The 17,102-nt window shown below is 34.6% G+C and overlaps 1 protein-coding gene across 1 annotated transcript in view; it reads right to left on the bottom strand.

Moving 5' to 3' along the window:
• Positions 1-17,102, bottom strand: part of LOC106107774 — a 52,223-nt gene that overhangs the window by 32,835 nt on the left and 2,286 nt on the right. The window contains exon 2 of the mRNA XM_013288776.1: positions 5,180-5,361. Coding sequence (XP_013144230.1) covers positions 5,180-5,361 — 182 coding nt within the window. The remainder of the gene's footprint in view (positions 1-5,179; positions 5,362-17,102) is intronic.

Genomic DNA, 17,102 nt, shown 5'->3' with positions numbered 1-17,102 from the left:
TGCGGGCAATATGGCCAGCCCATCGCCACTTAAGGTTTGCAATTCTTCGGGCAATGTCGGTTACTTTGGTTCTGCTGCGGATCGCATCGTTTTTATATTATAAAGAGATATATTTTATATTATAAACACAAATATCGATTATAAAATTTCAATAGACAGGAAGTTAATAAAATCAAAACTTCCAATAGGTTAACAAGTCTTGTTAATTGTCGCCTCAAATGCGACACGTTTTATCCATTTTAGTAAATCTGCATTTTTAAGCCAACGAATTTATGTATGATTTTAATCTTTACATCTCCTCTTTATTAAATAATGCTCCAATATAATTATCATACCAATATAAATGCGAAAGTTTAGATAGATGGATAGATGAACGTTTGTTAGGGTTTGTAGTTTAAACAGCTTAACGGATTTCGATTACATTCGTTGTTGATGTAGAAGATAGTCTGGAAGAACACATAGGCTACTTTTTTTTTATACCATGCGGACGTAATCGCGGGCGAAAGCTAGCACAGATTAAAAAATTTATAACTAAATTATTTACGAACTTTTTAGTACAATCATATTTTTTATTACTTTTTTTATAGTATAAGGTGGCAAGCAAGCGGCCAACTAAAAACTATTTCATAGCAGATCACTCCTAATTTAACAGAGAGTTTTGTCAAAAACAAGTTCAGTGCCCCATATCGGCGTATTTCAGAAGTCAATGACCCCTAGACAAGGACTTTACTAACCAGAGTTCTTTAACCGAGGCATACATAAGTTAAAACTATTTAAAGTGATGATAGCTGATGAATTGTGAATACATAAGTTTGTAGGACAATAAGTCTTTTTTTTTCTTTAAGATAAGGCGGTAAACGAGCAAGGGGCCACCTGAATCTACCGAAATGGAAAACGACAGCTGCCTATCAACATCCGCAATTGCAGATGCGTTGCTTACCCTTAATTGACGGAGGAGGAAACGCACATATAGATGACATTTCCCATTCCTATACGTCTCCTCCACCGTCAAATCCACCTTTCTTTCCCATCTTAAGAAAAGGGTGGAAAGGGAAAGGAACTAAAATCAGGCCTCTTTTGCTACTAAATTATCAAATTTAGGACACTCAAAGGTAGAAATCCTTGCTAAAAACTTAAAAATGATACCTATTGTAACGCAATAAGATATAAAATCGTATACAAGTGTATTCTTTTATCTATCTAGAACTACATTGTAAATACCGCAATGCTGTTATTTGCCTATTCACCACGGTTTACGCATACTTTATGAGAATTTAATGGTATTTCCTGGTCAGTACAAAAGTTGTGAACAGCTATAACACAACAGGTTGTCAAACGCATTTGTGTTTGATGTGACGTATTGTATCTAATCTCTACTATTATAATAAAGCGTAAACACACACTTATTTGTTGCCTAAGATGTCAGCAATTACAGCATGTTTTTGAATAATTCTTTTTCTTTAGTAAAAAGCCCTACACTTATGGCACGCTTTAGGCTATATATTTTCACGCCATTAATCTTAAGGGTTAAATATTTTGGATAAAACCCTAATGTGGGAAAGAGACCATAAGTTGCTGCCAACATCAACGAAACAAGATTGCCAAGTTTTGTCATGTCATGTCATTTTGACATTTGTAATTGACAATTTGACACATGTAAACAATAAAATAATTTTATGCTGATGAAATCGCACGGGAACAGCTATTTATATTTAAAGCAGAAAGATAACTGTTGATTTGATCACACATTTAATTCATATCCTCATCATCATCACCAGCTCACTATTCATCCCCACAGAGGGGCTCGGAGCCTACCCTAATAAGGGACTGACAACAACAACTTGATAATGTCTGTTGATTTCTCAGTAGAAAACAAAGACAAAACATGTTATTTATAAGGGTTTTTGTACCAGTAAACCCAGTTAATCACCTCCGAGACGCAATTTATTGGCTTCTTAAAGAAAGAGTTAATAAATTAAATTAAAAAAGATTTACTACGGAATCGATGTGAAGGTTCTCTTTTGTGTTTGAAGTTGACAAGTTGTAAACATGGCTTCTTAAAGCAACGTTAGTTTATATTTATTTTATTCCAGATATTTCTGACTATAAACAAAAGAAACTGGTTAAAACTAGTCGTTGGCAACTAGACCAACAGACCAATAAACCTATTTTTTCTAATATACATACTAATAAAGGTAATAAAGGGTGTAGAAATATTAAATATTTTTAAAAACTTCGATATTGTAGGATGAAAATTAATTTGCTCAACCCAAAATATTAACTGAAATTCACTTGAATCGTTTTATTTCATCTGGAAAGTCGAATCAAGTTATTTGTAAGAGTTAAAATAATAAAAAACATCATATACCGTTAACCATCAACGAAATGTGAATTAAAAGTAATCGATTTTTTACAGCACATGAGTCATCCGTTCACGAGCGAGAAATCGATTATCAGAATCGATTAATCGAAGCGTAAAAGGATAGACCGACAAATAAATGATGTTTGAATTTATCATTAATACTTTAAGTAATAATAACTTTAAGTAATACTAAATAATAGAAGTTATTAAACATTAATTGTTACAAAAAAATACTTTTTTATAACAGCGGGACACTACAACAAGAAAGGTTTATTTGACAAAGATGGCAAATAAAAAATGTTCTTCACTTTTCTCTATATCCTCTCCCCCAATAAAACCCACCGATTCTTTCAACCTCATCAGAAAACGGTAGGAGTAGAGGATTATATTATGCGCACACTCTTTGTCACTTTTCGAGAATTCATGGGGACTCTCGGGTATTTCAGAACTCTGTTCTGAATGCGTGATGTTTGTATAAAGTTCATTCCACAACAAACGTAATTGTTACTATTAAGAAATAAATCAAAACTGCGCTGGAGGATTGGCGCAACACTAGATTATTTGCATGTCCCTATTTTACAGCTTTCAATGTCATTCAGACGTATTAGTATTACGCGCCATTCTGGCGGGATTCAGTACTCTGTTGAAGTAAATTACGTTGATACACAAAACTCTACCTATCGCAATAATGAATAGTATAGTTAAATACGTTACCTTGTCACGGTTTGTTGACACTAGAGAGATACAAAACACGTCGCCTGAATGAAGTTACATTATCACATGATACATTATGTAATCTTTAATGACTAATTGTTTTAAAAATACTAATATCATTGTTATCAATACAACCATTAAAAAACAGTGAAAATGGATGGATTCACAGAATCGTATCTACAATAGAAGACAGAATAACGCCTGTGGCAAACGAGCAAGCGGCCACCTGAATCCGCCAAAATGACGAAGCGACCGCTGCCCATACATCTGCAATTGCAGCTGCGTTGCCTACCCTTATCAAATGGAGGAGGAAACGCACATAAAGAGGATATTTCCCCTTCCTATGCATCTCATCCACCGTTATATCCACTTCCCCTTCCCATCCTCTCCTTAAAAGAAAAGGGTGGTAAAGAGAAAGGGACTTAAATTAGGCCTCCGGCACCACACTCATCAGATGAAACACGGAATAGTTTCCATTTCACGCCTGTCTTCTGTGTGGTCGTGGTATTACACGAGGCGTGCCGGCCCATTCGTGCGAAGATGTTAAAGCGGGCACTACCACTGTATTACATGAAGACAAATGTTTGATCCAACCTTAAAAAGATAAATACTAAAAGAAAGGAACATTTCATAATGCAATAAAGGACCAAGAACTAATCGCATTTTACACAATATAGAAAGAAAATTTCTTTCAAAACATCTCCTAGAAACGCAATTGCCGGTAATAATGTATGAAATATTCCCCCTTACGGTTATCTCTTCAGTTGCGTTATACCATTAAGCAATTGTTCCACTATTTGTCTATCCCAAGTTGGCGCAACTGTTACAACAGTTTTATCTACGTGAGTCGCACTAAAACGATTACTTTATTTATTACATCAGGATACACAACACTATTGCGAGGTTGCCGATAACTCCCCCTACTAAACGTCCTCCGCTTGTTATGCCTTGATTCATATTATTTAATCTGTATCTACTGACATTTCACGTATTAACTAGACAAATGACAATCAATACTTCGAAGGTTTACGTTTACTTAGAATATTTTATTACATTGACATAGGTATTTAGGACATTGTTAAAGTAATAACTAATGTTACAAAGGTTCGCAAATAGATGTATTAATTTCCAAGGTTGTTTCTGAACGTTAATGGTCTTGGATTTTGTATCCTTACCAAGTGGTATCTTATTTATTTATGAGTGCGGAGATACACCGTAAGACCTAGAAAGAGATGGATGGTTTGTGTGAAAGGTGACCAAGAAGGGAGTGGTGACTGAGATGTCGGATGATAGAGTGATTTGAAGGACAAAAAGCCGGTGAACAGAACCAACTTGAGTAGAATAAGGTAGGGGAAATGATGACCAACAGGTATCTTAGTTAGAATTGATATCTTTTTGTTTAACCAAGGAAACTTCGTTACGTTATGATGCATCCTGCTAAAATGTTATTAACCTGCTTTCGACCACTGTATTCGCTAACAAAGTTGCTAACCAATGTTCAATGGATAGACTGGTTACTATACATCGAACTAAATATATATACTTTTGCCGTGTATATGCCTATAGTATATTCAATCAACTTCATATAAACACGATGAGACACGCGATGAGTCGTTTGTTTTGTGTACATATACAAGACAAATGAAGGTACTCTTGCAAGAAAATACGACTTGAGATTGATAAAACAAACGCATATATTGCATTCTGTAGTTTTTGTCTCCATTGTTACAACAAATAATATTGTCGATAGACTTGAAATGTTCCGGTTTTCTAAGAGTGCACACACGTAACTAAATCCCTCGCACAACTGTTTATTCTCGCTTTGATTCCTATGGGCTTATATGGAGGTGCGCACACTATTTTTAGTTATGCAACTAATCAGTTGAATTGGCTGCGAATCAATCCACAATCGAATACAGTTGTGCGACAGTTTAGTCAACAGTATACCCCCGATCTAAATGCTTCATTTTCAACTAAATTATCACATTAGTGACGTTTTACGGATACTTACTTTAATAGCCAAGGTATTCTAAAAGTGACTGAGTACTTAAAGGCTTTTTTTACTAATTCTTTTGTTTTTAACATTTAAAACATTCTTCTTACCTTAACATCGATCAGTCGTACTGTAAAAGCTGCCGCTTCAGGCGCTGTTAGACGCAGTTGACAGGTCGTGTTGCCGGCAGAGGGCGGGCGGGACAGGGAGAGAGCGAGCGCCGCGCCTGCCCCCGCGTTCCCCCCGACCTCCACTTCCTTCGTGCGACCGCATAGTAAGCTGGAGCAGTCACCTGTAGGGAAAACAAGCTGTTATTCCATCAGAAATATCAAGCTACCGCGATTCCGTCCGCGTGGTACTAAAAAACAAAAGTTTGCTATGTGTTTTTCCAGACTTTGGTCTATGCCTTTCATCGAGATCAGTGCAATCGTTCTGCGTTACCTACTTTTCGTATTTACATTATTAGTAAGTTTAAATCGACATAACAAATATAAATTTACTTTTAACTTCTTATCTTTATTCAACTACTAGTTGTTGCTCGCGACTTCGCCCGCGTTTAATTAAAAAGCAATAATATAGCCTATGTTATTCACTGATAACGTAGCTTTCTAATGGTGAAAGATTTTTTGAACTCGGCCCAGCAGTTTTTAATTTTTTTCTCTTTATAATATTAATATGTACTAATGTGTTATTCCTTCATTCATTATTATAACAAGACGTAAACAATAATTTAGTCAGTAATTTGCTAACCTTTTAACATTGGAATAAAAACTTTTAAGTATAACCAATGCGTGTGGATTTACGCAAGAAAAGCTTACATTTATTTTAGTAGATCCTTAAGTTTTTATAACAATTTAGAATACAAGATTTACCCTAATTCCGTAAAATAATTCAATCTAAGATTTAAGTACAAACGTAAACCTTATCGCAGTGACGTCACGCTGCACGCAAATGCATCAAATTAGTTACGGATTCATATCGATTAGTACTAGCAGTAAATCGTGGACGTAATGTCGTAAATCTTACGCCTTAGTATTCGAAGGACCGACTATAGAACTAACGGCCGAATACTGAAACGGCATTTAAATATACAACGTCTTAAATAAGGCCATTAAACTACAAATTCCTATTAAAGTTTGAAGATTATATGCGTCTACAAAGCGAAGTATTTAAGATTCGTTTCAGTATTAGGCCGTAAGAGTCAGAACAACTTCAAGTCTTTTCAGTGTTGCTATATAAACAGTGTGACGTATTCATCGGATATTTATCGAGATAAAAATATGTTGCAAAACATAAACAAATAGTAACTAAGTGAAAAATCTATTTAAACAATTACAATTAACTTAAAAATAACCGAATTTTCCTACTAAAAAAGCTGCGATGCAACCATTTATCTCCATTGTAGTAGTAAAATACGCTTAAATCCATCTCATCTGTCTTGAGGGTACATCATGAACAAACTTAAGGTTTAAGTAAAGCCTGGTAACTAATATTGTGCTCTCCAGTTACCTTGATTAACCACACGCAACAACTGAAATGGTAAATGAATACGGCGCTATTCTACTTAGCCGTGGTCCTTCGAGTCGGCTTAATTGTACTACAATTAATTGTAAAAGATTTCCTACTTGTGTTACTTTGTTTAGATAAATAGAGTATCTTTCTTTGTTAATGAAACCTTGAGTTAAGTCGTCCTTTTCATTAATTTAACGAATTGAATGAACGAAACACGCTACAAACAACAATATCTTAATTTACGCTGAAGGTCGTTTTAATTAGATGTTCAAATTACAATTTACGCACATGTTTGCTTGTAGCTTTTTTTCAAAGTGTTTTTTATTGTAATAACTATAAGGATGTTATAAAATAATCAACATATCTGGTATTCCTGTCATCATCAACTTGCCCTTATCCCTTATAGAGTCGGCACAGTATGTGCTGCTTTCCATACATCTTTATCAGCCGCCATATCTGAATCCACTCCTTTCTTAAGCATATCCCCTTTCACACAATCCATCCATACTTTCTTCGGTCTTCCTCTTCCTTTGTTAATCCAAGTATCACTATATAGCAATTTTTATGTATATCAATATAACAAGCAACATGATATCGACAGATATATAGATTGGTGCAATAACAACAAAAATAATAAAATGACGTCACTGACACCTCACACCTCTTGTCGGAAAAAATAGACGATGAAAACTGTTAGGATTTAGAAAATATATTCATCTCACTTCTTACTAATATTATAAATGCGAAAGTTTAAATTGATGAATGTTTGTTAGAGTTTGTAGCCTAACTGTTGAACGGATCTCGATAAAATTTGGCATAGATGTAGAGGAAAGTCTGGAAGAACACTGGGGCTATTTTTTTTAATTCTCTTTTTCTACCGGAAGATAGTAAATCAACAAACAAATGTTTTTAAGTTTTAACTATACTTAACGTACTTACAAGTACGTAAGCTAGTAACATAGTTGTCATGAGGTAACAACACCTTAAAGGATACTCAGCTAAGTTATTTTAAGTTCACATAAGAGTGACTCATTTTACATCAGATTTAAAAATAGGCAAGACTTGTTTTAAAATAAACCTTACATTTTATTTTGGAATACACGAGAAAAACTATCTTAGGTATTAAAATCATACGAAAACAACATACAATTTTCAATCCTACCCAAATACAGTAACTATTATAGTTAGGTAAAAAGGTTTTATTTTTTTGCTGTTTGCTCACTAGATATCAAAGAGAAATATTTCTTTCCGCTTCTGTAACCAGTTAAGTTTTTGTGCTAGGGTACATTTAGGGTACAATAAGCTAGTTCTCTGCTATCAATCCTATGTTAAAATAAGCCTTTTGTCCAGTCATGTTTCTACTAATAAATTAACTACCGTAAATATTACAATCTCTATAAATTACTACTTAATAAAATTAATGATTTATTTTTAACTTTTTATAATCGTCTAAGTGCACCGTTCTTCCAGCCAGTCTTAACGTAAGATCATTATGCACAGATTCTATTTATAGAACGCATTAACAACCCACTTGCGTAAGAAACTGGACGCGTGTTCGAGTCCGCAGAAAGTTTTACACATTACCTGTTAGCTAGAGACAGCCTTTTGCACTACACAATTATTACAGTGCTATACAAACTTTACTGCGGCTCCATATTTCGAATAAGACGTAAAGAATACAATTTTTAGAATATAATGAGATGAGAACATACTACATCTGCAGTGGGCCCTAATACCCATTTACAACTTACGGTCGGTTCGAATTACGAGCCAGCATTAAGTTTGAATCGTGTAATACATGCTACCTGATTATGATATCCTGGTTGATTGAACATGTCAATCAATTTACGTCTTCTAAATGATTGCTTTAGCATAAATCTTTGAGATCAACAGGAAGTTCTTATTGCTGCAGTTTTTTAATAGTTACTGTCTGAATATCAAAGGAAGCAAATACATTTATGTAGTTTTTGACATGTTATATTATTTCTCAAAAGACAATCGATTCTTGTAACTCCAAGATATATCTTGTTAAGCATCACGTATAAGTACTTCTTGATAGATTTCCAATGAAATTTCGTGCAAAAACACGTAAGGCATGTTTTATCTTTATGAGGATGAAAATTTATTTCCATAACCTCATTACATTGTAACTCGGATACATGAGGATGAGGCTTTATAATCGATTAAGATCTGTGAAAAGGAATTGTCTAAACAGTGGTAAAGCCCGTTTTAATATCTTTAATATCCGGGGTCGGCTCGCCCGGTGCAATTCCACGACTACACGGAACAGGTGTGAAGTGGGAGCAATTCCGCGTTTCGTCTGATGAGTGTGGTGCCGGAGGCCCAACTTTAGTCCCACCTCCTTCCCACCCTTATTCTCATAAGAATAGGTCCATCCTATTCTGGATTCGACGGTGGAGGAGACACATATGAAGAGGTAATATCCTCTTTATGTACGTCTTCTCCTCTGTCGATTAAGGGTGGGCAACTCATCCGCAATTGCGAATATCTAGAGGCAGCGGTCGGTTCGCCACTTTGGTGGATTTAGGTGGCCACTTGTTCGTTTGCCACCTTGTAATAAAAAAAAGTAAGAATGTTATTCAAATATCGTTTAAAACATTAAAGATTTTTCGTACTCGATAACTGGTTACAATACGCTTCTCAAATGTGAAGACAAAAGTTGTCTACTTAACTTGTAAATCTCAGACGTCCTCGTGTAGATGTAAATGTACAATGTCTAGTTGCATATGGAGCGGTGCCAACAAGGCTGATGGTATGTCACTGATAAATAAAATATGAAGCCTACGTGATCGAATCTATCTCTCTTACTTTTATAACATCTTATGAATACTGTATTTTGAGGATTGAAAGAATATTGAGAACTTATACGATAAAGAATAAGGCGGAAATTCCTCTGTGGTTTTCGTAGAACAAAGAGTAGTAACGCTTTACTTTTTACCGCTCTTAGGATCTTTATACCACCTTTTTCATCTATAGAGATGCTATCTATAGATAGCTATCGTCAGAACTAAATTCTTTCTGATACCGATAGTTACATGTACTTGTTCTATCTTACTTTAAACTATTTGTTTTTGAATATGTTCTTGTTACACTTTGATAAGAGAAATTGTCATCAACTCATCGACAACTTGCCCTTATCCCTTATGGGTCGGCACAGTATGTGCTGCTCTTCCATACATCTCTATCAGCCGTCATATCTGAAGAAGTTGTAGCTATCAAAATTTTATTTAATTTGTACTACACCAGACGTTATAAATTTATATTTGTAACGCGTGTCTTCACTTCTTTAGTCTCTTTAGCCTTGAAGAATTTTAAATAACTTCGTTAGGATGTTAATCGTAAGTCTGTCGTTGTACAAATAAATGTTAAGCTGCTTCAATCTTATTCAATAAGTCTTATTAAAGCATAAGGGAATGTCTGTTTGCTTTACAAATGTCATTAATAATACAGGATGGTGAGTAATTTGTTAAACGCACGTGCTAACAAACGTTACTAAAGCTAGATTGCCTTGGATCGCAGCGTTTTATAGATTATCATGTAAATATGTTGAAAAATAATGATTTACATGTAAACAATCATTGAACATTTTTAGCACAAGAACATATTGAATACTAGCATTCTCGCGCAACTCCGTCGGCGTGGAACAAAAGAAACAAAAATGAGTAACTTATGTGTTATTCCAGACTATCTTCTACATCTATACCACATTGGATCGAAATCCGTCCAGCCGTTTAGACAACAATCATCCATAGTATAGTATAGATAGTATGATTTAACGTAACACATATGTAAAATGCTTCTAATTTATGACATGGATCACCTGATGCTCTAGTCTAGGCTTAGAGTGGATAAACCATTAAATGGTTCTTTTTTAGTAGTAGTTTGTATACTTTTTTATATTTTTCGAATCTCTAAAGATTCAGGCAGACAATCCTGCTCAAAGGCATCGTCTATACCATCATCATCTTCCTCTTTATCCTACTCCCGTAGTGGCGCAACAGCTTTTTGTTATAGGACTCTATGATACGTCATCCCAATCATCACTCCCTTGATCATGCGATAGGAATAGGTCCTATACCATGAGGTATTATTGTCAATAACAAAAACAATATATATAGAGTGCATGTGGCTATTACAATATCGTTGTCGATCAAACCAGTGTCTAAATTACCGATTGATCGATGTATTACTTAAATCGTCACCCTGGCCACCTTGTATAGATAAAAAAATATCTATTTCCCAACAGGACCATGGATAGGATATTAACGATTTATTAAACCTTAGCCGTATAACGATTAAATTAATCTGATTAGATATAATAACAGACTAGGTATCAAAGAAACATATGTTAGAGAAACAATTCATTGTATGTCAATATTCCCACGTCAAGTCTAGACAACTAGTCAACTATAGACACAATGTAAAAGGGAACAATTGAGATGAAAATAATTGTGAGAATATAATAGCGAAAGGTAAACATTGTAAAATTTCTTTTAACGCAGTGGAAATGGAAATCTTCAATCACTTTCAATCTATACTATTATAATAAGGCGTAAACACACACTTCTTTGTTGCCTAAGATGTCAGCACCAACAGGATATTTTTGAATAATCTTTTTTTAATAAAAAGCCCTACACTTGCGTCACGCTTTAGTCTATATATTTCCCCGTCATTAAACTTAGTTGGTAAACATATTGGATAAAAACCCTAACGTGGGAAAGAGACCATAAGTTGCTGCCAACATCAAGAAAGCAATATTGCCATAGTATGGTAATTGGTATTTTGACATTTGTAATTGATAATTTGACAGATATAAACAATAAAATAATTTTATGCTGATGAAAGCGCACAGGAACAGCTAGTTCTTATATAAAAACACATGAGTAATCTTAGATTTTTCAATGGGAACCTTTTAATTTACGGTATCGACTACATATGTTAATTACGAGTCAAACGCATGTAACTGCATAACAATTACAACTATTTATATCAAAGATCATGTACGTTAGTACGTTAGTACATGTTGACAATCACGTGTAAAGCACATTCATCTATGAAAATTTATTACAACATCATAGCTTATATATTTTTTTTTATAACATAAGGTGTCAAACGAGCAAGTGGCCACCTGAATCCGCCTAAATGGCGAAGCGACCGCTGCCCATAGACAACCGCAATTGCAGACGCGTTGCCTACCCTTATCCGACAGAGGAGGAGACGCACATAAAGGAGATATTTCCACTTCCTATGCATCTCCTCCACTGTCAAATCCACTTTCCCTTCCCATCCTCTCTTTATGAGAAAAGGCTTATGGCTTATATTATGTATACTTGTTATTTTATATCATCATCTCCTTGTCCTTATCTCGATGTATTCATTCATCGTTACCCTTCATCATTTTTCTTCAGTCACCGTACCAATTTTGGTCTATATCATATCATCTTTATCCGCTTTAACTTCTTTCACGAATGGGTCGGCTCGTCCAGTGCAATACCACAACCACACAGAAGACATGCGTGTAGTGGGAGCAATTACGCTTTTCGTCTGATAAGTGTTGTGCTGGAGGCCTAACTTTAGTCTCTTCTTTACCCACCCTTTTTCTCATAAGAATAGGATGGAAAGAGAACGTGGATTTGATTGTGAAGGAGACGCATAGGAAGAGGAAATGTCCTCTTTATGTGCGTCTCCTCCTTTGTCGATTAAGGGTAGGCATTGCATCCCGTATTGCGAATATATATGGGCAGCGGTCGCTTCGCCATTGTGGAAGATTCAGGCAGTCACTTGCTCGTTATCTACCTTATAATATAAAAAATCTACCTCCTTATCCTACTCTATTAGGGTCGTGTTTCACGTCCTACTACATCTATTGTTGGTAATTTCAGTTGTGTAATTGTTTTCATCTAATGCTCGACTTTATCTAGTTCTGTATAAGCCTACGTTAATAACGCAATAAACATTTATCGCCACATCCAGTAAAAGTGTATAGACTTAGCGTCACCACCTCTAATTAGCAAACAGTCGTGATGTGACGTCACGAGGCGTGCTCGGACAACGGATAAAACTATGATTACAACAGAACCTTAATACAATGTAACACGCACTTGTAATTACAAGGACATGGTAGTTAGTATGGCAATATACTTAGCACAGCTTCAAAACTTATTAACATTTTACATGTGGGTGTTACTTAGATATAAAAAGATGAAAGACTTCGTAGAACGCACTCCTGTTTGCGATGATAGTTAATTTAAGAAAGACACGTTCATTGGCAACTCTTTAACGAAAATCATCTTGAATGCAAATGAAATGCAATCATATTTCGAAGAATGGATGAAACAGTCGACAGTTGTAACATCTTAATACAGCCGTAATCAATAAAAACACAGCAATAAATTCGGAAATAACATCGCTATAAACTTTTTTATTGCAAGCAAATTTTGACATTGACACTGACAGTGCGGCGTCGCTGTGACGCGAACTCGGAACAACTTTCAACGTTTCCACAAGGTTATTGAAATAAACAAAAAAAACGCATCAACAAAGAATTGAAGACATAGACAAAACAAAAGAAAATAATTAAAAAGTATTTACAGAAATGACACCTAAAGAGTTAACCATAGACAAAATGTCATAAACAATTTGTCTAAACATTTTGCGGTCGTCGGAATACTCGAGACGTAAACAACTTAATAGTTCTAATACCCCATGAGATCATAACTTTATACATTTCTGTGTACATTAAAAAAAACTTTAAAAATAATCACAGGACATTACACAATGATGTTAATTTGAAATGTGCATGACATCTCAGTATTACCTACTTCATTTGGAAATTCAAGTATTTAACTAAGTAACAAAACTGCATATCCATTGATTTTGAAAGCGAATTAAACATTTGATAGCCAAAAAACAAATGAAACAAGAATTGAAGTTAAGTTCTCTCTCTCCGAAAACAACTGCACATCACCGAGTTCTTGCCGTTTTCCTTATTTCCACAAACCCATTCATAAGCAAACCATTCGAAGTCATTCAGTCCGTTGTACTTTGTGAACTATAAAACGTAATATATGCCGTGCATCCGTGTCTCAAGTGTGCCAAGAAACGGTTGGCCCGGAGCTAACTGTAGCCAGGCTTGTGAACCATCACACGAGAACACTATTGTCCCACATACAATTGCTTGGAAGATTCTTTTAATGCGCCCCAATTTATCCGGTCGCATCATTAACAACTTCATATCTTAAATTAGAACGCGTTCATTAGTTCATTAATCCGAATAATTCTTTGAAGCTAACACATCCTGCGAATGTAGGAGTTATTAAAAATTATAATATAGGGTAGGATCTTAGTAGTTAATTCTTTCTTCTTGCAATTGTTTTCAACTAATACATGGAATATGATATAGGCTTGTTAAGATAAGGTTTCTGTACTCTACGATCTAGGTGTCCTTAATAGCAGAGGCTCAATTGAAAATGATGTGATACACTTATACAGAACAAAACTAATGAAATAGCTTCTCAATTACTTGAGACAATAATTTGTGTTCTTATTGGGAGAAGTGAAATAAAAAAAACGTTTTTTTTTTAATAATATAAGGTGGCAAACGAGCAGGCGGCCACGTGTATCCACCGAAATGGAAAGTGAACGTTTCCCATAAATCCGTAATTGCAGATGCGTTGCCTACCCTTAATTGATGGAGGACGAGACGCACATAAAGAGGACATTTCCCCTTCCTACACCGTCAAATCCAGTCTTCCTTCCCATCCTTTCGTCTTAAGAAAAGGGTGGAAAGGGTAAGAATCATCAGACGAAACGCGGAATTGCTTCCACTTCACGCTTGTTTTGTGTGGTCTTGGTATTTCACCGGGCGAGCCGGCCCATTCGTGCGAAGGTGTTAAAGCGGGCTCTACCATTGTTTAAAAATCGTGACTCGTCAAATCAAGCTTAGCAACAAATATTACCTTCTAGAACATTCGGGGTAATTTCAATATATTGACCTTCCAGGTTCATCTGCGATCATTGAATCAATCATGGATGTCTTAATTGACCTTCGGACGCGTCAATTGCTCCAAAATATTCATCAAATTCGTCTATTAAGAACTACATGTTATTGTTTCTGATTTCTTCTACGTTTTTAAATATTTTGCAGTATGAATGGAAGAAGTCTACCTTATTCCCTTTAAGTCACTACCTAATTAAAAACGATGGGACGTTGGTAAAGTCGAATTGTCACACGGGGAAATGTATAGCGTTTTATAGGAAAGTCATATAATCTTTTCTGTACATCCTCTTTTTAGTCTGTCCAAAATACTTTTTATTTCTTTTTAGCGTGTTCTCATTCTTATATACCAGATAAAAGATTGGTCTCATCTGCGTCATCGTATGAATTGGTCAATTCAATTAAGTGGTCAGAACTGACGAGTCTATTGAATACAAGTCCTTGAATTATATGCTTAAAGGTAATTTGAAATGAATCTGTTATACCAAATGACAGATTGAATAATGGCAACAATTTTGTACATCACTCACCCACGTTCAGAAAAAACACGCTCACTTGTTTTTTGTTTGTTCAATTCGTCAATCTTAACAAAAAACTTGAAGGTCGAGAAAATTACTCATAAATAATGCTAACATACTGAGAACCTATGGTAGTTATTAGCTCTTAATATTACAATTTAGTGCCCCTAATCATAGATTAAATATGCTTCATTAACCCATTGACCTTGAGAAATAAATCCGTACTATTTTATAACTATATTAAAGATATATGCCATCGCAGACTTTTCCGTAGACATTTTTGAGATCTAAAATTCTTTCATACATCATTTTCATATATCTAACGGTTTTGGCAGCGTGAGCCAAGAAAAAATGCAGTTTTTTTAACGCCGCGGTCCAGAAATATGCTGTTTATTATTATTTCCTCAACATTAGTATAAAAAAAATATATTCTATGTTACGCACAGATAAACCTTTCTATTGGTGAAAGATTTTTTTAAATCCGCCTAGTAGTTTTTGCGTGAATTCAATACATAAAAAAACACAAATCTTTCCTCTTTATAATATTAGTATAGATTTAGATTCCAAGAATTAACTCCTGTTCTTAATTAGATATTAATTATTAGGTTTAGCGACGTATATGGTTGTCATAAATTTTGTATTAAAATACACAGACAACATTTGCGCGTTCAAATCACATTTTACCGCGACAAACAATCGCCGAAAATAGTCGCAGAACGCGTGTCGAGTACTGATCGAGTGGTGCCAAGAGAAAGTTGATTCCGTCCCACTTCAACACTAACATAACATGCAATTTGTCTGCAGTAAACATGTATTAAATCTTAACGATTTTGGCAACAAGGGATAATTAATTTAAAAACAATAACACCGAGAGACTCAATTCCAATAACACACTGGGTAAATCGAATGGAGACGCCTCATCTCATTATTTCTGATATCATTCATAATGGAATAGGAATACAGCAATATCATAGATTGTTTCTAACCAAAATCCTCAGAGGGGTCAATCACGAATATTTTCGTGACAATTGCGAGAACGTATTCGTAACGTAGTCGACAAAATTTGCATAAGTTTTGTTGGTGTACTCCCTTGCGAAAACATTCAGGATAACCCTCGGAAATTTGCACCAAAATCTTGGTCCGTAAATGGTTTTCTTCAATGGGATTTTTTTATTATATAACTGACATTACCTTGTTATAAAACCAAAGTTACATAAAATAAACATCACAAATCCATTTACCTTTTAATTGAGCGAACAATAAAATTACGAGTACACAATTGTGTTGCATTCCACTGATCAAACTACAAACGTTTTCCTCACAATTATTTCATTATCCTTTAAAAGATAATCGTTGTATTGTCACATATTTACGTAATAATGGTGTAAGAAAATAATTGTTTCTTTTTTAATTTGCTCTAATTTAAAACTCGTGTAAAAAACAATAAAAAAGTATATTAATTACCTTGATTAAATCTCAATTAAAACATAAAATTTGTTATATGTTAAAGTTATTTGTGGCTACTTTTTAGTAATTTTCACACGTAGTCATTTCAGTATTAAATAATCTTACTAATATTATAATGCGAAAATTAAGATGGATGGATGGATGGATGGATGGAGGTTAAGAACACATAGGCTACTAAGTTTTGTTTTTTTTTTAATTCCACGCGGACGGAGTCGCGGGCGAAAGCTAGTGTGTAATAATTTACATTACAAATAGCAGATAAATGCATGAAATGATTACAAATAATTTCCAAATTGGAATTTCTGTAATATTTATCTTTTATGTTGCGTTTTGTAACTGACATCTATTACATTACATTTGTTACTTAACATCATGTAAGTAAATAGAATTATATCAACACTTAATAACTCAAAAAAAATAGATAAATCAGCCATGACCATACGAGTGTAGAATACTAAAATCTTCATACATTTATGTATACCAAAAACTAATTTAGAACAAAGTTAATATACCTATAGA

The sequence above is a fragment of the Papilio polytes genome, unplaced genomic scaffold (genome assembly GCF_000836215.1).
Source record: "Papilio polytes unplaced genomic scaffold, Ppol_1.0 DF821845.1, whole genome shotgun sequence".
NCBI classification, from domain to species: domain Eukaryota; kingdom Metazoa; phylum Arthropoda; class Insecta; order Lepidoptera; family Papilionidae; genus Papilio; species Papilio polytes.
The sequence above is the reverse complement of the archived record's forward strand: the minus strand, read 5'-3'. Positions and strand labels throughout refer to the sequence as shown.